Genomic DNA, 22,241 nt, shown 5'->3' on the forward strand with positions numbered 1-22,241 from the left:
ACCAGGGGGTCGTCAGGTGGAAAGGACAGATAGAGCTGTGTGTCGTCTGCATAGCAGTGGTATGAGAAGCCGTGCGAACGGATAATCTGTCCCAAGGAGGTGGTGTAGATAGCAAAGAGGAGGGGGCCCAGCACTGAGCCCTGGGGTTGTGTCAGGGCATCATTTTTTAGAAATGTTGAGATCATAATGTTAATTTCTTCAAAGTTGTTGTCTAGTTGTCCACCATTAAGTTGAAAAGTGCCATTATTAAAATTATTTTGAGGCTAAATAAATTATATGTTTGGTTTAGACAGATATATTTTCAGACATATTTTCTCAAGTTTTTAGTGGTAGCCTATTTAGGCTGTGCTAAAAAAAAAACAATATTGTGTGATATATTGTGACATGCTCCTTGCTGATCATAGACTGTATAAAAGTTGATGAAAATAAGAAATAAATCATTGTTTCATTTTACTTTTCACAATATCTACATGGGCTTGTACATTGTACGTTCTTGGGTTTGCAGTGAACAACTGTGAATTATGATTATTCAGAATCAACATGTATTGCAATACATAGGCTGTAGCAGGAGATCTAGAGTCGATGAGCTTCTCCGAAATGTTGAATGGCTGTATACATGCCAGCCCACTAGATGGCATATGACTCATTTGGAAATACTATTGTTGTGCAACAGATGAAATTCTATGGTGCCGCCATTTTAGTTTGAACAGCGCTGCATAGCTTACAAAGGGAGAAGGTGGTAGGCTGGTGATGCAGATCTAACTGTCTTTTAAACACCCTAATATGTTATTAATCTACGTATAGTCAGTGTAGTCTCTTTTATAGTTGCACTGTAAGACATTAATCTAACCATGTCTGCGGAAGGAGCGTCCGATCAGGTAATTTTATGGAATTATAGTATTGTTTTCAGGCGTTGATGTTTTGCGGCCCGCATGCTTTCGTTAGAAACCACCTGTACCTATTTAGCTAACGTTACCTTTCAACGAATTTTCTGACGGTAATTCTAGCCTTCTCCATAAACAGTTTGGAGATGTAACCTATATGTTCTAGTATATTTGTATCTAACATAGTTATTAGATAATGGCTGTCGTGTAAGTATTCAACCTCTAGCCCAAAGTACGTGTGACCAGGCACCTGGTTTACGTTGGCTGATGGCTAACGTTAAGTTAGCTAACGTTAACGTTTTATCGAACCAGAGAATGCCTTAACGTAAATGTTAATGTATGAGGGCCAATAAAAAAAAAATAGCTAACGTGAGCTAGTCAAATAGCACAACATCTGGCTAACTGGCCTAGCAAATGGGGCCTCGCTGTAGTGTAACATTAACGTTTATCTATCGTTAGCTCTCAAAGTAACGTTACTAATTTCATGAAAGTGCTCACTCTTGTATAACAGCAATTATTGACCTTGAGTCACTGCACCTGTACGATTTGAATCAAGAGACGCAACGTTAATTACAAGCTGTTATATCAGATATTAGTAATGTGTAACAACTTTGTTTACTTTGTTATTCGACGCGACGAAACGGGCCAATAAGCACTGCCATTCACGAGTTGGCTAACGAGCTATTTGGCTGATTAGCTGACAAGCGAGCGTTGCTAGTTGCTAGCCAACGTCTCGATTTAGGCGGTGATTCTGATTGCACATTGTAGTGGAACATAATACATTTTTAGCTCGGAGTATATAAAATACATTATTAGGTCAATAATAATTTGTGGAAGTAGGGAGACAGATAGGGATTCGTCTATGATTGGGATTTTTGAGCAAATTGGTTATATCTTGAGCGCATTACGTTGCATCCTGGTCACATTATGTTGGTCAGTCATCAGAATAAGTCAGATGTGACTTGTCCGATAGCGTCGTTGTTACCCCAATTAAACGCCTCACTTTGTGCTTTACAGGCTGCAGAATACATCCCAGAGAAGGTGAAAAAGGCAGAGAAGAAGTTGGAAGAGAACCCTTATGACCTGGACGCATGGAGCATTCTGATTCGAGAAGCACAGGTTTAGTGAAACAGGGTTGCATTCCTTCTACACGGGGTAACCTGCTTGGGCCAGAAGGGGAGGGAAGGGATTTCTAATCAAAAGCATAATGCACATTATGTACTGTGCTCCTCACATTCTTAAATGGTGTTCTTTTTATACATGTACATGTAAATGCATTCTACTTTTTTAGAATCAACCTATAGACAAAGCAAGGAAGACCTATGAGCGACTTGTCGCCCAGTTCCCAAGTTCGGGCAGGTTCTGGAAATTATACATAGAGGCTGAGGTTAATATTTTTTCTTTTATTCTCAAATGTTTGCATGGGTGTGCACAACCTAACAAGATCAACAACATGAATTTCACACATTATAATCAAAATCCTCCAAGATGCAAAGAGGTTGGTCTTAACCACTTTTTTTCCCAGCAGCAATTTGTAAATAACCTAAGGGGTTCGTGGCCAAAATCACACTTAAACAATATGGGGTTAAGTGCATATTGTTGCATGTTTGATCTGCAACAGCATTAAAACTGTTTTAATAGTATTGGAGTGCTTTAGCCTTTTATTCACTTGTCGTGTCAATTTATTGCCTCCTGTGTCATTTCTTTGAGGTCATCTTATTTATAAACAATACCTGATCAAGTCTTATAGTGTTTTAACATGTCCATGTGGTTGTATTGCTCCCCTTGTGCGTGTCTTTATTGCACACTAGAACACCTGACTGATCACAAGTTTAGCAGTTCAGAATTCTGATCCTTTTGGTTTATATTTTCAGTTCCTTTACTGAAAGATTATGGGCACAAACTAATAATTGTGCATTATCAGTACTTAACAGTGGCTTTTATCATTATAGTGGCCAACATTTGTCATACCACATGCAGCCATACATTCACTGGTTTGCTTGCAACCTTCCACTAGCCCAGCAAATTCAATGGCAGACATAACCTGCTGACTGAAATTGTCATTTATCCCCCCCACTCACATTTGATTTGGGTAAGTATTTAGTAGCCCACCCCCAAAGATGGCATTGGATGTTTTTCTCACACTATAGCTTATGAGTTAAGAAGAGCCTCTGGGCTCTGTCCAAAATGTGTACACTGTGAAGATGGCGAAAGTAAATCTCATTTGGCACTGCATTGCATTTTGACCAGAGTTCCCCAACTCTTGAGATTGGCCTGCATTCACTTTATTAGCTGTTTGCTCCCTGGCCAGTGTTCACATTGTAGGAAGGAAGATGAGTGTGCAGTACTATGGAAACTAGTATGGTGTTGGTTTCTCATGAACAAGTTAAAGTTACAGCAGAAAGGACAGTTGGTGGCATACACAGCATATTTCATGGCAGGATCCCCTAGATTTAATTAGCTGTAGGTGTTTGCTACCTATGCAAAGTTGACCGATCTGGAAGGTTGGATTGCATGAATCTACGGATGTGCCGTTTCTAAGCAATGCCATATTGTAACTGCTTTTGAGGTAATCCGTTTTCATTTTGTTTTCTTCTGTAAGCATTAAGAATTTATCCCTGAGTCTCCTTTCCAATTAATTTCCCACCCTGATTGTTATGCTGTTTGTAGCCACAATAAAAGCAGACTTAACAGTGTTGGCTTTTTTGACTTATTGTGGATTTTTGTGCATGGTGTCTGTTTCTGCACCGCTTGCTTCGTGGCTGTTTTATGCGCTCTTTCCTTCCCGCATCTCTGGGGGGGGGGGGAAGGAATTTGAGCTTTTAAGGAAAGTTGATACCCATTATTTCAGTATTCCCCTTTTTGCTCACGGATGTGGTTTTGTGGATCCTATCATAAGCATTTTATATAGCATTCATTAGCCTCAACATCTTTCAGGCTATGTATACTCTAGAGATGTCATATACAACAGACTGACTTACACCGTTCATTGAAGCTTAGTGGCTTTAACCTAAAGAGTTGTTTTTTATCCAGTACATTTTTTGCTGAAATTTGCATGAAGGTCTTTTTTTTGTAACAAAACATGTTGCCTTTAAACCTTACTAGTATAATATGTACAGTATGCCAAATATATATACAAAGCAAAAAGATGTAGGTCTACATTGTTATTGGGTCTAAAGAAAAATCTTCGCTTAGTATTATAATGCCTCAGCACGTGTTGGAATATGTTATTTCTGGCATTTGAGCTAGTGTCCTTTGAAAGAACAAACCAGTTTGAGGTTTGAAACCCCTTGCCCAGACATCCATCGCCAGAGGTGTATGAAGTACATCTTTGGTGCGTGTTTCCAGGCAAATCTACTGTAGTACAGATTATGAAAGAACTGAAGATGGCAACAGATGCATCATTTTCTGTGTTCGGTCTGCCTCATTATTTATCATTACTGACCATGCAGATTGCAGTTGTAGAAAGCAGCAAGGGAAAATATTTTGAATTAAGATACTAAAACTAATCTTGCAGCACATGTCCTACTACTAAAGACCATTGTTTCTATGGTCTCTACCTTTACAAAACACTTCTCATCTCAAACCTACAATAGACAAAGATGTAATACAAGTCATTTTCAGTGTTCCTTTTTTAATTTGTCTTTGGATGGTATAGTGATACAACATCTAGATACAACTCATCATTACTCTCTCTAGCCTACATTTCCAACCCCCCCCCCCCCCCCCCCCAACATTAAAACTAAATTGAGTTGGCCCTGCTTAAATGCTGGAAAACTCAGCCCAGTCCCATTCATACATGCACAGGGGTCAGTGTTTTTAGTTCAGACACGACCACCAAGTTTTTATTTTCATGGTCAAATTCATATTTTTGTGTGGCCTGAATTGTGTTACAGTTCAATGACCATTTTTGATTTTTCTGAAGCCTGTTTTCATTGTTTAAAAATGATTTTGACTTCATATGCCCTTTTGTGACTTGAGTGATTTTTTTTCACATTAAATAATAAAACAATGATTATTTTAAATCTTTTATCATTTTCAGTCATTATTTGTGGTGTATGGAAATGCCCATAATTTTGCCTGAATGTGTGCTTAATTACAGAGTGATGCATGTGTTTTTGATTGCATTTACACATTTCTTACGTATTAGAAGAAAATTATTTGTCTTCATGATTAATTGGTTACAAAATAGCCCTTGGTAATTTAATTGTGACTGAAGGTAATTCAGAAAGATTTGCTCTGAGATGGTTATTCCTTATTGCTGTTAACCTCACTCACTGAGCCAAATTGCTCTTCGCGCTGCTTTGTTGTAAGCCTCAATGACTGGTTGTGTACTTGGTCTCTCTGAGTGTGTGAGTGAGTGTCATTACTGCTGTGGTGTTGCAGTTTCTTCAAACTGGAATCGAGAATGGCTGGACATGATGAATGAATGTGGGATGTTGTGTATATCAATTCCTAGTTCCCCTTTGAGCATGGCTGTGTTGGACATATGAGTTCCTAGTTCTGTGAGCGTGGTAGAGCACACTCGATAAATTATGGTTGTAGTTTGTAACCTGCAGCGCGGTTAGTGTCGTGTTTCTGAAATTCACTGAACTGTGGTTAAAATGGATTAATGGTTTCACAATTCAGCAAGGGCTAAAATGGCCATCTGGGATGAATTTAAAAGTGTGGGGGTGGATTAAACTACTGCTTTATAAGTGATCTTTTCACATCTCATTATCAATAAGAATTGATATCAATCACTATATCAATTGTATTGAATATTCAAGGTTTAGCATGGAATGTTTGACTGATTTGCTGAGATATTAGTGTTGATGGTGTTAAGGCAGAATGGAATGTAGTGACTAGTTCTGTAAAAATGTAATTAAGGACTCAATATGAACTGCCCAAAATTGACCATGTATCTGACATTGTATTGACCTATTGTAGGAACTGAAACTACACTATCTATGTTGTGTACCTATGTGTCTCATTGTGAAAACCAATATTATTTGCTGGCATGGCAAGTTTTTCTGTTTTATCTTTATCTAGTACTCCTTCCGAATCTGTCCGTTCCTGGCACACCATTAGCTAATTTAATTAGGCCATTTTGATATTCAAGCCGAAAACATTAAATAGTGAAAACCCTTTCACAAAAGGTCACATTAGTCTTTTATACAATAAAATTTGTAGATTTAAGATCTAAAGCAAAATATCCCAAAATTAAACAGGATTCTGTGGTACAGGAGAACAAGCCAAATGTGACTTTGGTGTCCCAAACAAATGAATAGAATAGGATGCTTAATATAATCTCTGAAGTTGTTGTCCAGCAGGATTTAGTGTATTGTAATATATACCCTCACATACATTAACACACATTTGTGTTTGTTTTATATTGATGCTCATGCCAAACCCCATTTTTAATACATATACACAAAATATGATGAATACTAGAGTCGTTAATACTGAGTCTAAAAAACAACATGAGAACAAATGGGATTGCGTGGGCTGAAATGTTGTACTGTTCTATTATCCATTTGGAAATGCCAAAGTTATCATTATTATTCATCATGTACTTAAGGGAATATGCCAAATTAACTTATTTGCCATCTACCCCAGAGATAGATAAGATACATACCCTTCTCTGTGCATGCAATAACCTAGTCTGACACTGTTGGCCTAACTAAGCCTGATTCATTGGAAGTGGGTTAGACAACTGGTCTAACCCCTTCCAGTGAATTATGCTAAGCTAGGCTAATGGTGTCAGACTAAGTAATTGCACATGTTTGCTGTGTTGTGTTGAGCACGCGGCTACGCCCTGCACCTGTCCGGGCTCGAACTGATACACCGTCTACACCGGAAAACAGGTCTAATCACATCCGCTTGTCATGTAATAACATTGATCATCTAACACAAACACGGTAAACAAATAACAATAAATAAGCATGTAGGTGTATAGGTTATATTTAAAACATTGTTATATGTTTGGACCACTGATTTAGTTGGATACCCAAATGTTGATGGTGTTTCTTTTTTATCTTCGCATGCTTTTGTACAAAACAACAACGTCAAAGACGATCAAACCGAATATAAAATGCAGGTTAACAGTATTTTAGTTGACGATATCGTAATTGCTGTCAGAATCAATGTTATCACTCGATAAGCGGATGTGATTAGACCTGTTTTCCAGGCCCGCTTTCTGACGTTCTGCATAAATCCTAGTGGCAGCACCTCTGATTGGGACGCTAGCAAGGGAGCTAAGTGTGCTAGCAAGGGAGCTAAGACCATAGACAGTAAAAAAAATGGACGAACAGACTCCGTCATTTTCAATGGGAGGGCACGGAGTCAAATTAAACGATTTTTTTCAGTTGGTCCCCCCAGTACTGCGCAGACTCGAACTTAACTTTGTGACGTTAGCCATCCAACTGAATCTTGTAAATCAAATGATAGATACACAGAAATTCTTCTCACACTTCCTTCGCCTTCAAAGTCATCAAAGTTAAACATTTATGTATGTATTATTATTAATATCATCCTCACAAGTGATATCAAGTCGTGTTAATGTTGAAACTACCACACATGATCATCTTCAAAAACATGGTAAAACAAAACAAAAAAGTTATAGCCTTGAAGCTAATCTTTCTACTTTTCCGACCTACGGTCAATCCATCGAAAACCTCTGAAATGATTATCGTTAGTGCCGTTTTTTATTAGGTTTACTTGCCTCTATGTAATGCTTTACCCTTAATATACAATGCTATTGTAGGCTACATAGCTTTGTTCATGAGTTTCCGTGCTGGCTGGACTGAGCTTCTTATCCAAACAACAGTTATCTCCCTACGGTGCGTTAGCTTCCCTACAACCGGACATGCTAAACATTCTTCTTACGGGAACCTAACATTACATACGAGGTAGTTGAGTCTTGTTTTGCCTTTTATTGTTTATGTAGATAACACAGAAGCTACAATATCGGCACAGGATATATGCTATATGAAGTTATGGTTTTTCAAAAAAATCCTAAAATGAATAGGCTTCTATGGGGGTTAGCAGAGAAGTGGTCCCTCCAGCCTCTATTGATTCTTCTACTTCCGGGAATTGGCCTGCCCCCTTGGCTATGACACATGGGTGCTAGCATCTCTTACTAGCACGTATCTTAAAACATTGGGAAGGAGGTTTATCCAACATACATTCTGCACAGCTACTTAACCAGCTGGCGTGCTTCGTTTATAGTTGTTTTTTCGCAAAACAAGTTATATCTAGCTGCAGGTTGTAAACAAAGAAATGTTAAAAAGGTGATGGATGTGTTGATCTAGACCAGTGTTTCTCAAACTTTTTCAGACGAAGGACCACTTAACCAATAAAAAAGAAATGCATGGACCAACTATCTAGAAAAAAAAGATTAGACCTACTTCAACAGTATATTAGCTTACACAATAGACCTACTCACTGAACCACCTTGCTTATTGTCTTTGCACTTTACTTATTGGTCAGAGGATTCATATGACTTAAATTGGCATATCTTACATAGACAGTGTTCCAGAACTATTTGGATTTACATACAAGTTGGTTCAATATAGTAAACAACTCATCTATAGGAACTCCCCCTATTACTGTCGGTCCCGTATTTCTGCCGCCTTGCGTGTATGTGTCACTTAATATCCATTTCTATACAAACCAATACGCCGGATTCCTAAAGAAACGGAACTACCCAGTGTATCTAAATTAGCTATGTACCAAAAATGACATTTTACCGTGATTCGAAGAGCTGTAAACAGTGTTGTAAGGCTGCGTGTACACAACCACTTGGAGCTCCAGTGGAATTTTAATTTCATGACGAGAATTCTCGATCTAACCGTTCATGTGCTGTTGAAACGGCGTAAATAGGCGACCCATCAGGCCAGCACTATAACGAGCGTGGTAAACAAAATCGGATATTTCAGGCAGTAAATGCTCCCGTTAAGAACCAAACCAGATTTTGTTCAAATCTACACACCTATGGCTACTGAAAAATGTAAGGTTCATTTAGCAAATGTTATTTTGAAGTGTTAAACATCATTGTTTTAGAATTTCTGAACAAAAGTGGTGAAAATTGGGGGTGTTACAATTATATTTTACCACGTCTGCTCGCGGACCACTTAGGATGGCTTGCGAACCACCAGTGGTCCCCGGAACACACTTTGAGAAACACTGATCTAGACAAACTGAAGTACGAGCTAGGTGAAGTAGTCCCTGTTCCAAACGATTGCCTTTTAAGATACCAAACAGGAGAGGGAGGCAACAAGTTCTTTTGCAAACCAATCAAAGTTTTTTCATAAACTAATATACCTTATACTCCATAACAGTTTTTTTTAATCCTCTATGCTGCCATTTACCCACAAATCGGTGCAGCAACTCTGTTAAATAGCTGTGTAAAGTTAACTAAGATGGAGGATGAAACTCTTCTTACGACTGCTAATTGTACTGTAATGTCATTCGTTTGCTTAGTTTTTTCAAAATCTAGCGAGAAATAAACACTAGTTATTTAAATAAACTCCTGGTGTACTTACAAACTTTTCAATGCCTTGTTTTATGAGTAAAGAACATAGTTGTACTACTGTAGAAGTTTGGTAGCATTCAGGGCACTATTAGTGGGCTCATTTACAAGACACAAAGTTTGTTCCATTACGCCTGCAGAAAGTCAATCGTTTCTGACGGCGCTACTCGACCAGGGTTGGACCAAGGGAGAACAGGTTCTGGGAGGGTGTTTGGCTCGGGGTCATGGTGCAAAGGACCCTAGGGTGAAATTACTCCGAACCATCGCTTTAACATTATTTTCTGGTGTTTTTTTAAAGTTATTGCGCTGTCAATATATTGTACAACACCCAATAGCAAAATCTAAGACCACGAATAGCAGGGTAGGCTATTCAGAAAAACTGATATTTACCTCCTTCGTTTTTAAAAAATAATTCCGTTCACACACATGCTAAAAACGGCTGGGGAAGGGTGTCGCAAACCCCTCGAGTAAGCAGGTGGCCAATTAGAGATTTCTAACAAACATCTCAATGCAAAAACTCTGTTTTCCCTTGATGATGAAAGTGAAACTGGAGTTTTCCCACATATCCACTTTGTTTTCAGAAATAATTGTTTTCAGTGATAAAACCTCTTTTCATGTAATTAAAAGGCCAAACTGCATGGAAATATGTAATTTTTCTATGTTTAAACAGGGTTTTAGAAGCCATCTGTCGAGCTTCTAGCCACAGCGTTTTTGTTCCAAACGAAATCAACCGAAGTGTGCTCAGAGGACATGATGGACAGATGAGCAACAGTGCCTCGTCTATCATTGTACAAAGCCCAATTTGATTGGTCCCAACAGCTCTGGTTCGGGCATAGTTGCTTCACAACGGAACAAGTCCAGACCTAACTTCCCGACCTCAAATGTTGTGGGCGGGGCTAGTTCGGCTGGCATCCAGGCTACAATAGCCCTGCTCTGCACTCAAACTTGCAACCTCAGAGGCAAGCGTGCTAGCAAGGGACTAAAATGAACGGGTACGAGCGTATGTTGCTAGTACGTCTCTTAAAGGTTGTATCAGCGATTGCATGCCGAAAAAAGGCCCAAACATAAGTGCTCACATTCATCTAATCTTTCCTAATGATCCGCTAGCTGCCCGCCCCATAAGCAGGCCGTCAAAAAAACGTGTCTCTGTAGGCAGCCTAGGCTCTGAGATCTGCACACAAAAACAATTGCTAATAACAAGTGTTACCAACCACTCAAAGGCAAAATAAAGTGTTACAACCAATAACCGATGAGATGCACGTTCACAGGAGAGTTTCAATTGCACAGGAGGGAGGGGGAAGGAGTAGCAAGCTAGCTCTGTTTGTTTGAACGTCAACAGAAGTGACGTTACCCCGCCGCTGATACAACCTTTTTAGGTGTCCAGGAGTGACGTTTACTCTATTATACTCAAGCTCATAAGCCTCACTCCCATTTGGGCCATGGCACCAATATAACCTGTGTTGTGGGTACTGTTCAGTTCATTCCCACACTGGCTTGGACTCAGAACCTCAGAGGCTGGGGATGGGAGGCAGACGTGCTAACGAGTGAGCTAAAATCCATAGGTACCATGGGGGCAGAAGTTCTCTTAATGGACAGTGTTACCTGCTGGCTTCTACTCGCACTACATTCCCACAAACGTTTTGGAGGCTTTGGCACACTTTGAATTGAGTGTACTGCTGTACTGAATTGTGGTTCCATTACTTTGTTTTATCTGCATTGTGTTTACTGTGCTGTTCAGCCCTACACTTACCCAAACTCAAACCCCATCAACTTGCACCACCTCGGACTAGGAAGTGACTTTGACGTACTGAAATTGCCCTCAAGGTTATGCTATATGCTATTTCGTTGCAAATGCCTATTCCATAATCAAAAATACTTCGAATTCCCATATTACATTCTCAAAACTACTCTGATTAACATAGTGTTGGTCCTCAAAGTAAATTCTAGATTTATTATCATCCAAACCTCAACCCCTATAGGTTTTAAAATACCAAACTTGCACTTTAAGGTGTTGGAAGGGAGGTTAACACACTTTCTGCACAGATACTGTATCTGCTGGATACCTTTGAACTTCTCACCAATACGAAGAAAGACTTTTCACACTCCTACCTTAAATATTGGGCTTGCATCGAGCATGGATGAATTAAATTGATCCGTTGCTTGCTTCAGTTGAGAATGGTCCAGTGTTCGAATCCCCAGCCAGTCAAACAATGCCATGCAAAATGCTATAGCACAGATGTCAGCCAAGCCGGAGATGGTATTCTGTTCACTCAAGCAAATTTAAAGTTAAAGTTGACTGATATTGAAGCGATGAGTCGCAACAGCATGAGCGTTGACTGATATTGAAGCGATGAGTCACAACAGCGGGAATTGAACCCTGGTCGACATTTAAAAGTCACTACTGCTGGACCAGTACGAAACCTGCCCACCATGTTGGTCACCATTTCAGAGAGGTCCAGGTCCACTAAACGTTTAATGTGACTGCGCTCACCTTATTGTTGATGGAGCCCTCTGTGACAGTAAAAGCAAGACTGGGCCAAACAACAAGTTAAATGAGATAGCAATGTTAGTCCATATCAGCTTGAAAACGTGGCTGCGTTCAGCCCCATCTAAACGCAAAGTACTTTTCAACAGAGAAAGTGGTGTGTTGAACACTACTGTATGATGCAAGCACAGCTGAGAGCCATTATTTTCTATATATTTGTTATTTTTCTGAGCCTGATGAAATCTTTATATACACATTCCTTCTACAATTGTAGCCCCAGATCCATGCAGCCCACCTGAGATGGGACATAATCCTAGACCATGAATTGTACATTGTGATCTCTGTACTGGTCATATATTACAATTGAATTAAGGTTTAATAAATCCAAATAACTACAAAGAGCTTGTGTTTGAGGAAGACCAGGAAGAGGAATTAATGGAGGGCATTCCCTTTTCACTGTTCTGATTTTATTTTTTTAATATATTCCTATTTTTTCCTATTTTATTTTAATACATTTCTTCCCATCACTTTCACCACATTATTAACACTTAACAATCTGTTGAAGCACAAGATGGAATGAGACCAGTAACTATTGACTTTAAAGGAGCTGCCAGTGATTCTAATCTAATACAACTTTTGTTAGATTGTGAACTGCGATTTGGTTAATCTATCTGTTCATGTAGTGTATGTGCTCAAAAAATATGGTGTTCATACACAGACTTGGTTCTGTACGTGAAACAAACAGCTGGACCAAGACGGAAACAGTTCCAACCAATCCACACATTGACTCAGGAGAACGGAGGGGAGGGTGTAATTGGATAGGCTGTTGAGCTCAAGTATTAATAAGCTTTCACCATAATCACTGCATCTACAAGGCTGCACCTTTAACCGGAGTAGAGAGCGAAATTGTATCATAATTGCTATCAAAAGGCTTATGTGATCTGTTTCAGTTTCCATGACTATTCATATAGCCCTTAATAATTAATTTTTTTTTTTTGGGCCATATTCTTAGCGTCTCCCTACAAAACACTAATAGTTTGTTAAAAAAAACTGTGTCGCTTTCAAATTGTAATCCTGGAATGAACTGAATTGTCTGCCTCCAATCTTTTTATGGGTGTATTGAAATGAAATTTCCTACAGTTCACAATTAAAATATCTGTCACATGGAAAATTGTGCTTTATAGATTGACACATCTCTTCTACACTGGAGGCAATCAACATGCTCTGACTAATTTTGAATTCAGAAGCTGCAAATGGGAAACAACTGATGAGCTTCAAATGTGTTAATTCCAAGAGGTGTGATTTACCAAATCAAAATCACACCTGCTGATTGAAAAAACCCTGAAAGAATTTGGTCTGTCTGTTCAAAGGCATGCGTTTGAAAATAAAGTGTGTGAATTTCACTTTGTTGATCTGGTTGGGGTTTACTGTGTTGTTACTGTTCATGATAATAATAACTTTAAACTGTTCTGATATGCTTGGTTAATGGTACATTTGCAATTTGTCCACAGATAAAGGCAAAAAACTATGACAAAGTTGAAAAGGTGAGTGTCAACTGTTACCATTATAATCCCTGGCCTTTAATGGGAAGATTGGGTTGGAAAAAAAAGAGAAGAAACCATTACAAATGTTGCCTCAGAGAAAATGTCGCTCCGCATCATCTCCTAAATCTTTGTTCCTGTGGCCAAACCAAATTAATGAAAACCTTGATGTTTGATAAAGGAACCTTCAATTTGTTTCACTTCTCAGAATCTTCTGAATCTGGTTTCAACCACATGAATCCTGTGTGTTTTTATTATTGTCTAAAATAATCAGTTATGCCTATACATGTATACAAACATGAACATTAAATGTATTCCCCAACCACTCTGTATTGCTTCTGTCCCTATTGACTGTTGACAGAACTGTGTATTCAGCTGCTGTTACTGAGACAAATGTGTTTGTTTTATTGATACAGTTATTTCAAAGGTGCTTGATGAAGGTACTGCACATTGACTTATGGAAGTGCTACCTTTCTTATGTCCGAGAAACCAAAGGAAAGCTGCCCAGTTACAAGTGCGTTCATTACCTCATTCCATACATTTCCAGTCAGAGAACATTCAGATTTCTTTGTATTTTTCTATAATTGGAGTAGTATTGACATCAGTTGTGGTTCTGTGTGGGAATTTAAGGTCTACCCCAGTTGTGTAATCACAGGTTTTTTGGTTTACAGAGAAAAAATGGCACAGGCGTATGATTTCGCACTGGACAAGATAGGAATGGAGATCATGTCATACCAGGTAACCATGTTTGATTTGAAGCAGGTGACCTTGAATTTTATAACACATTGTACACCATGAATTAGCACGATTTACGTTACATTCACCCCTCTTCCTCAGATCTGGGTGGACTACATCAATTTTTTAAAAGGAGTGTAAGTGTCTCAAATTCAATATTTGGAAAACATCCATTTTATACCTTTATTGTCTAATTGATTTACCTCAGTATTAAGACGGTGAAATTGAATTGGGAGTGAAATTTGTTGCCTTGCTCCACAGTGAGGCTGTGGGCTCATACGCAGAGAACCAGCGCATCACTGCTGTGCGGCGAGTTTACCAGAGGGGCTGCGTCAATCCCATGATCAACATCGAGCAACTGTGGCGGGACTACAGTAAATATGAAGAGGTAAGAGGGTTTTTTTTTTTTTTAAATATAGCTGTACATGTACAGGATTGGCTAGCTGGAGGAAACAAATGAAATAATCCAAGATGGATACCTCATTGTGTGTATTAGACCCATCTAACAAATTAACTGTTGCACCCCACAGGGCATCAATGTACATCTTGCCAAGAAGATGATTGAGGATCGCAGCAGGGACTACATGAATGCTAGAAGGGTGGCTAAGGTCTGCTCCTTTCTTATTTACTTTACTATTTACAGCACATGACTGACCTTTTTGATGACAAGTTGAGCTGAAGTTGTGTGTGTGTGTGTTTGGCAGGAGTACGAGACCGTGATGAAGGGCCTGGACAGGAACGCCCCATCGGTGCCTCCGCAGAACTCTCCTCAGGAAGCTCAGCAGGTGGAGATGTGGAAAAAGTACATCCAGTGGGAGAAGAGCAACCCGCTGCGCACTGAGGACCAGACGCTCATCACTAAAAGAGGTGAGCCTGCAGCGAGCAGTTCAACTGACAGGCTAACAGGGCTCAGCATTGCTTCCCTCACTGCTCTGTTTGTATCTGAAACATACACCTTCATTCTTGCTGAAGCTGATAAGGGTGAAATTATCCGCTGGCTATTTTCAGTTAAGTTGATTGCGACATAACACATGAATATGTCTCAAGGTGCTTTAAAGTGTCTAACTTGGTGTGTTGCTTGGTCTTCTAGGTAAAATGCAATCTTGTTGTTACCTACCCATTATTACTGTCTTGAAACACACTTTGACCCTTACTCCTGATCAGAATGGTTTATTTTTTTTTTTGGTCTGGCTTGCAGTTATGTTTGCCTATGAGCAGTGCCTGTTGGTCCTGGGACATCACCCTGATGTGTGGTACGAAGCTGCCCAATACCTGGAGCAGTCCAGCAAGCTGCTGGCAGAGAAAGGAGTGAGTGTCCGACAGTGAGAGTGCACAGTGCACACAGTTATCTACTTTATGACTGGAGGAGGGAGACCTAATCTATTGCAGACAAGTGCTTGTATTGTAGAATAAACAGTACTCATGTTGAGTACAAACGTGTGGTTGACCTGAATAGTGCATAAATGAATAATATGCTAGATCATGCTATATCTCTGTCCTGACTAACATAAACTTTACATTTAATTGTATTTGAAGAAAAAAAACATACAGTCTGAATTGGACTCTGTTGTAAACAAGAAGCCCTTCTGTCGTATGTAGGACATGAACAACGCCAAACTGTTTAGCGATGAGGCGGCCAACATCTATGAGCGTGCCATTGGAACCCTGCTGAAGAAGAACATGCTGCTCTACTTTGCATTTGCTGACTACGAAGAGGTGAGCTCGGTCTACGGACCGCCTAATCAGGAGCCAATTTAGACATCAGATCAATTGCAGCCATCAAAGTTCATTACTTGCCTGGAGAGAAGGCATTCTCTAATCATGCCATAATATACTCCTTCATCTGTCCCTCAGAGTCGAATGAAGTATGAGAAGGTGCACAGTATATATAACCGTCTGCTGGCAATAGAAGACATTGATCCCACATTGGTAAGTTTTGACAGCTTGCGGGCACCATTTTATTAAAGATCTACCAAATGTATAACACACAGCTGGTGTATTTTGATAAGAGCGAAATCAGCCTATTTCATTGAACATTACCATTAACTGGCTTGTGTGGCTCTGTGTCGTCCTTCCTCCATAGGTTTACATCCAGTACATGAAGTTTGCCAGGAGGGCAGAGGGCATCAAGTCCGGCCGCACCATTTTTAAGAAAGCCAGAGAGGATCTTCGCACACGGCACCACGTCTATGTGACCGCCGCGCTGATGGAATACTACTGCAGCAAGGTGAGTTCCACTGGACAGGTCAGAGAGGAGGGCCAGGGGGAGTCTGATGTGCCGTGTTTGTGCCTTGTGTCGTGAATGCCATTCAAATTTTGGGCTCTTCTGATATTGTTTTTTCTCTTCACAGGATAAATCTGTGGCCTTTAAGATTTTTGAGCTTGGCTTAAAGAAATATGGAGACATACCAGAGTATATCCTGGCTTACATCGATTACCTCTCTCATCTCAATGGTGAGGATGGTCAACCATGCTTGAAAGATCGTCTTTTTTACTGGAGCCCATTTAGCTGATGGCCAAACTCATCATTGATCTTTGGAATTAATGACTCATATGCCAGTTTATGCAGGCATTGCCCACGTCACCGTGGTCATGGCATCTAGTGAGGTGTAGTTGTTTACCAATGGAGGATTATCTGAAGAGAGAGCCCTTATCACTGTCTAGAGCTTTGGGAGTGAACAACATGGAAACGGTGTTTGCTCACAATGTAGTAGTCATCAGGTGGGGGTGGAATGGGTGATAAATGGCCATGATTTCTCAGATTCCAACTCTCTCTCTCCGTCTGTGACAGAGGACAACAACACAAGGGTGCTGTTTGAGCGGGTGCTGACCTCAGGAAGCCTGTCGCCTGAGAAGTCTGGGTGGGTGACCTACATCTGTCTGTCCTCGAGCACGTCCACACACAATTATCCACTCAATTGAGATTGACTAAAACATGCATTTAGCCGTGTCTAGGAGTTGAGTTTGTCATGGCGTATTTGAAAGATGTCTCTGTTTTTTTTTTATATATATATATATATATATATATATATATATATATATATATATATATATATATATGCTTTGAGCCCATCTGAATCCTACACATTTTTCCCTTCGAGCCATGTATACTGACCTGTGCCCATTCCAAACAGGGAGATCTGGGCCCGCTTCTTGGCCTTTGAGAGTAACATTGGCGATCTGGCCAGTATCCTGAAGGTGGAGAGGAGGCGGTTCACAGCCTTCAAGGACGAGTACGAGGGCAAGGAAACTGCGCTGCTGGTGGACCGCTACAAGTTCATGGATCTCTACCCCTGTTCTACCAGTGAACTGAAGGCCCTTGGGTACAAGGTGAGAACTGGATACTTAGTCATTTGGTCAGTGTATCAGACAAGCGGAAATGTCTGTGTCAGTGATTTGACTCCCTGGAACTATTCGAGAGTCAGAGTTTAAAGTTCTCAAGCTCTCTGCTGTAACTCAGACTGGAGCCAGGCTGTATGAGATTAGAACATTTCCGTCACACATTTTCCTTGCTGCAAGCCCTGTACAGCTGAGACTCAACTTCACTCTGTGCGTTGGCAGGACGTGTCTCGTGCCAAGCTCACAGCGCTGATTCCGGAGACTGTGGTGACGCCCTCGAAGGACGCCACACAGAAGGAAGAGGGTGACCGTAAACCTGAATACCCCAAACCCGACACCAACCAGATGATCCCTTTCCAGCCTCGCCACCTGGCCCGTGAGTACCAACCATCAGCGCCATGCTCACCACCCAACAACTGATTTTACATCACTCTCAAAGCATCACACCACGGATATGATCGCTTATTTCTTAAGTTTCTTTCATGTTTTCAATACAGTATATATTTGATACATCCATATATATTCAGAGTTTAAATATTTTGTTAGTTAGTGCAATTGTTGCATGTGGCTTGTTTGTGTTTGGGGTGCTTAACAGTGTGTGGTCTGCCCTCAGCTCCAGGACTGCACCCTGTTCCAGGAGGAGTGTTCCCAGTGCCTCCCGCTGCAGTGGTCCTCATGAAGCTGCTGCCTCCTCCCACCTGTTTCACAGTCAGTACACACAACCTGCCCCACATAACACTCCCCCCTTTAGACTCTTATGCTTAGGGGACACCTGTCTGCTTCTTTCAAAGGGATACTATGGAACTTCAGACCATTATGTTGCACTTAGAAATTCGGTTTTGTCTTTGCCTATGAATTGTATGCTTTTTATATTAGTATCTGTGCCGTTCAACTCCCCTTTATCCCTCTCCCCCAACAGGGTCCCTTTGTGCAGGTGGAAGAGCTGATTGAGAACTTAAGAAGATGCACACTTCCAGAGAGTAAGTGTTTCACACTCAACCCACACAGTGTGCTAGGTTGTCTAACCTCAGACATTACTCACCAATCTCCCACCTTCTCTCTCTCTCTCTCTCCCTCTCTCTCTCCCTCTCTCTCTCTCCCTGTGGTGCAGCTGTTGATGCTGCTGTGGAGCTGATCACTGGGCGGCAGCCGGAGATGGCCAGCGAGGGCAACGGGCCTCTGGAGAACCACAACATGGCCAACAAGTCGCTCAAGAGGCCCAACGCTGACTCGGACGAGGAGGAGGACAAGGGCGCCGTCGCCCCGCCCGTCCACGACATCTACAGGGCTCGGCAGCAGAAGAGGATTCGATGAACTCAACTTGATGCAGACACACATTCTCTCTCTGACACACTCCACACACACACACACACACACACACACACACACTATTCTGAGCCAAGCAAGGACATTAATGCTCTAACATCCCTATACACAACTCCGCCCTCTCCTCTGAAAAATTCTCGATATTCGTGTCTAGGCCGCTACACGTGGGAGGGCAGTGGAAGGCACACACCTTCACCCCCTGCACAACAGGAATGGACAGGAATGTATGTTTCCGTTTCCCTCACTAACTGCTCTCCATGAACACATGTCCATTGGGTTCGATGGGAGCAAATTATTTTTAAGATCCATCATCTATCCATCGATTGCCTGTCTACAGATCCACGTCTCATTGTCTTGTTTTGTTTTGGAGGATTTTTTTAACAGTTTTATTTTTTAAAACTGAGTGGCTTAAACTGTACAAAGTTTTTAAATCTCAACCTTGATTTGACACAGATTGACATTTGCCTGTGTATACCTGGTGATGGAGAAATCTATTCATTCTGTTTTGTAGACAAATGGAGATTACACAAGTTCCCTCCAATAAAAGGAAAAAAAAACTGTCTGGACTTAATGTGTTAGACTGTATATTGAAGCACGGGAAGGGTGAAGGAGATTGAGGGGTGGATTGGATAGGATAGGATGGGTGGATCAGATGATCTACTGCCCATTTACTGCTGGGAATCCCATGCTCACTCACAGACAATATTAACTGCACTGGACCACATGTATTCCCCCTCAGAGCAATGTGAATCTGTTTGTCACCACTAGAGGGCACTGTAGAGCTACATGGGGACAACTAATTTGAGTTGAATTGAGGATGGAGATTATTGCTGTGAATTCTCACTTATGCGTCTTTACCAAACATACCCAATGGGGTTTGTAGCCAGATACTTATAATCCATCACATCTTTTGACACAGACACATTCTTTTCTCAGCCTCTTATGTAATTCTAAAATGAGGATATGTAGTAGAGAATTTAATCAGCCCTCCAGGTGCAGTAAGAATGTAATATGGTTAGGCAGATCAGATGAATTGTCGGACTATTTGTGACCTATGTGTGTTACTGTTATAGAAGGGCACTCTGGTTTAAAACAAAGTTATGTCATTAACACCATAATGATATTATGTCTTTGATGAGGAATGCCAGGGTGAATGACAACCCACTGAATTGCCTTTGTGACGTCCACCATAGAGTCCAGAGAGACACCTGGCCTGTCCTCATCACGTCACGGCAGCTCTTTGACCTCACCCTTGATCCTGCCATCTGGGAATGGGAGAGGGAATGCTGTGCTTTGCGGAGACACCACTGTCCAAACACTGCAAGAACATGGATGTAACAGGTCATGGACAAAGTGATATTTGTTCATACTTTGCCGTTTCATAACATTAACCCGCATGTTCTTACTGTTTCAGATTAATGTTAAGTGGTCATTAAACTGCATTTAAGCAGCTTAGCTCAGTGAGCGTGAAGGTGGACTGTATAAATCCATGATGGCAGGTCCTCCCTATTCCCCCCCACCCTCACAGGGTGATCTATAAGACTCCATTTTCCCCTGCAGAGTTTCCCAGTTGGGGGGCACCAGTTCCACGGTGCGAGCTGAGGTGAAACCACATTGGTTCTGCCTTTGATGTCTGCATGCCACACCTCATCTGGCTCGACCCCTCCACCACCCTACCCCACCCTTGCTCCCAGGGCTGGCCCCTTTGAAGTGTCCCACAGAGGATGCCTCCTAAGCACGCTCATTAGAGTGCACTTTGAAGCAGCTGCTAATTGCTGACGTGGGCCTCCTGATGCTCAGTGTGACAGGTTTTTTTTTTTTTGGTTTTTCCACACTGGTCCGGCTGCAGTGACCCTAACGTCAAGTGATGGCCGACAGCATTGGGCATTCCAGTCAGTGACATGCAAGCTCATAGCGGTCAGTTGATAATGGGATCACGGTGGGTGTGGCCTTTGTAATTTCCTCTCATCCAGTGTTGCTTGTGATCCCCCTTCATCAGGGTGCTATAACACTGCCAGCCGAAGAGATATATTTATATGGCAGTATGCCACAGACTATATTTCCTCACACTTGGTTGTGCAGGTCATATTGTACATTTGAGACTAGATGTGTGTTCGCTGATTATGTTCTGCCTACATCTCTGAATGCCTTTATTTTTAAAATGTTGTTTAGACGTGTGTTGTGTGTACAGAACACTCCCAGAACATGTCTGAAAAGAGAAAGGAACAACTTGTGTGCAAAATACAATCACCTTCTCCGCAACGCCCAATGTTCCATTAGCAAATCAATAGTGTAAAACGTTCCTGCTTGTGGAAAGAGCCACAGGACAGTTGGCATTCCTCCTGCAGTCCGCACTAAGATTCACATTCCAAACAGTATCCCCATTACATAACTACAAAGAACATATTCATGGTAACAGGACACTGGAGAACTTTTGACCTAGGCGTTACTGGCTGCAGACAGATCATGTCTGGGAGGGAGACAATGTGCGTTTTTCACATAGGTGTCCTATATAGGGAAAGATTGCTCCTTTAGCAGACACATGGGTTGAGGATAATGCAGAAATATCGCTGTTGCCGTTAAGGTTGATTGCATTGGACCAGAGCCATATTTTTGTACCTTTTTTCATAGGTATGATAAAGCATGTATGCAAGTATGATTAACAGGTACATTTTTCCATGGAGAGCTGTGAACACACTGTTGCCTATATACAGTGCTTCCAAGCAGCCGGCTTTTGATACTGGGACTTAGGGTGCCATGCGCTGGAGTGCAGCAGGAAGTTGCATAAAACAAAAGCAAAGGCTGTCAGCCATCTGGATTTGTCATTTTTTATATATGATGTAATCAGCACAGTATCTTTTGATGTTAAACATTTTCTGAAAGACAAAAAGAAACAAAACATTGTAATACACTGCACTGACTAATTGCACTGTTAATACCCATTTCCTCATGTCCCTTAAGAGAGGAGAAATAGCAAGACTACACACAAGAAAATCTGAATTTTCTTTTGCCATTTGAATGCCATCTTTTACAAAAAGTTCTCTTGAAGGCTTTCTATTCATGTTTTGGAATTTTCGTGTTTACTTTGCGGGTGTCTGACACTCAGACACTCTCAGTTTTGGTCAGTAAAGTATGAACTGAAACGGATCATGCCCACGGGGAATTTCTGCAGGCTAAGATGGCATTGTCCTTGATCTCTGAAAGGTACACGGGATGTATTTGGTCATAAAATTACAATGTATACAGAATATATATACTCTGTGTGTGTATGTATATTGTATATATCACAGGTCTCATGTGCCCAACCTATTGCACCTGCTGTTTATTGGAGCAAAGATGGTACAGAAAGACATTTTAATTTCATGGGATGTTTCAGTGAAATAATAAGTAAGTTGGTGCATGTATGCCAGGGCGGGCTG

At 41.0% G+C, this 22,241-nt stretch overlaps 1 protein-coding gene across 1 annotated transcript; it reads left to right on the forward strand.

Moving 5' to 3' along the window:
* The first annotated feature begins 695 nt into the window (after positions 1–695).
* On the forward strand, positions 696–19,382 carry cstf3 (cleavage stimulation factor, 3' pre-RNA, subunit 3). The gene is made up of 21 exons (XM_048263270.1): positions 696–878; positions 1,902–2,003; positions 2,176–2,271; positions 13,393–13,425; positions 13,839–13,936; positions 14,094–14,160; positions 14,260–14,294; positions 14,419–14,545; positions 14,688–14,765; positions 14,862–15,024; positions 15,356–15,465; positions 15,757–15,873; positions 16,012–16,086; positions 16,241–16,384; positions 16,509–16,611; positions 16,949–17,018; positions 17,292–17,487; positions 17,719–17,872; positions 18,110–18,204; positions 18,416–18,476; positions 18,608–19,382. The coding sequence occupies exons 1-21, from the start codon at positions 852–854 to the stop codon at positions 18,808–18,810; spliced, it is 2,154 nt and encodes a 717-aa protein (XP_048119227.1). The 5' UTR covers positions 696–851; the 3' UTR covers positions 18,811–19,382.
* Positions 19,383–22,241: the final 2,859 nt, after the last annotated feature.

The sequence above is a fragment of the Alosa alosa genome, chromosome 14 (genome assembly GCF_017589495.1).
Source record: "Alosa alosa isolate M-15738 ecotype Scorff River chromosome 14, AALO_Geno_1.1, whole genome shotgun sequence".
Classification (NCBI taxonomy): domain Eukaryota; kingdom Metazoa; phylum Chordata; class Actinopteri; order Clupeiformes; family Clupeidae; genus Alosa; species Alosa alosa.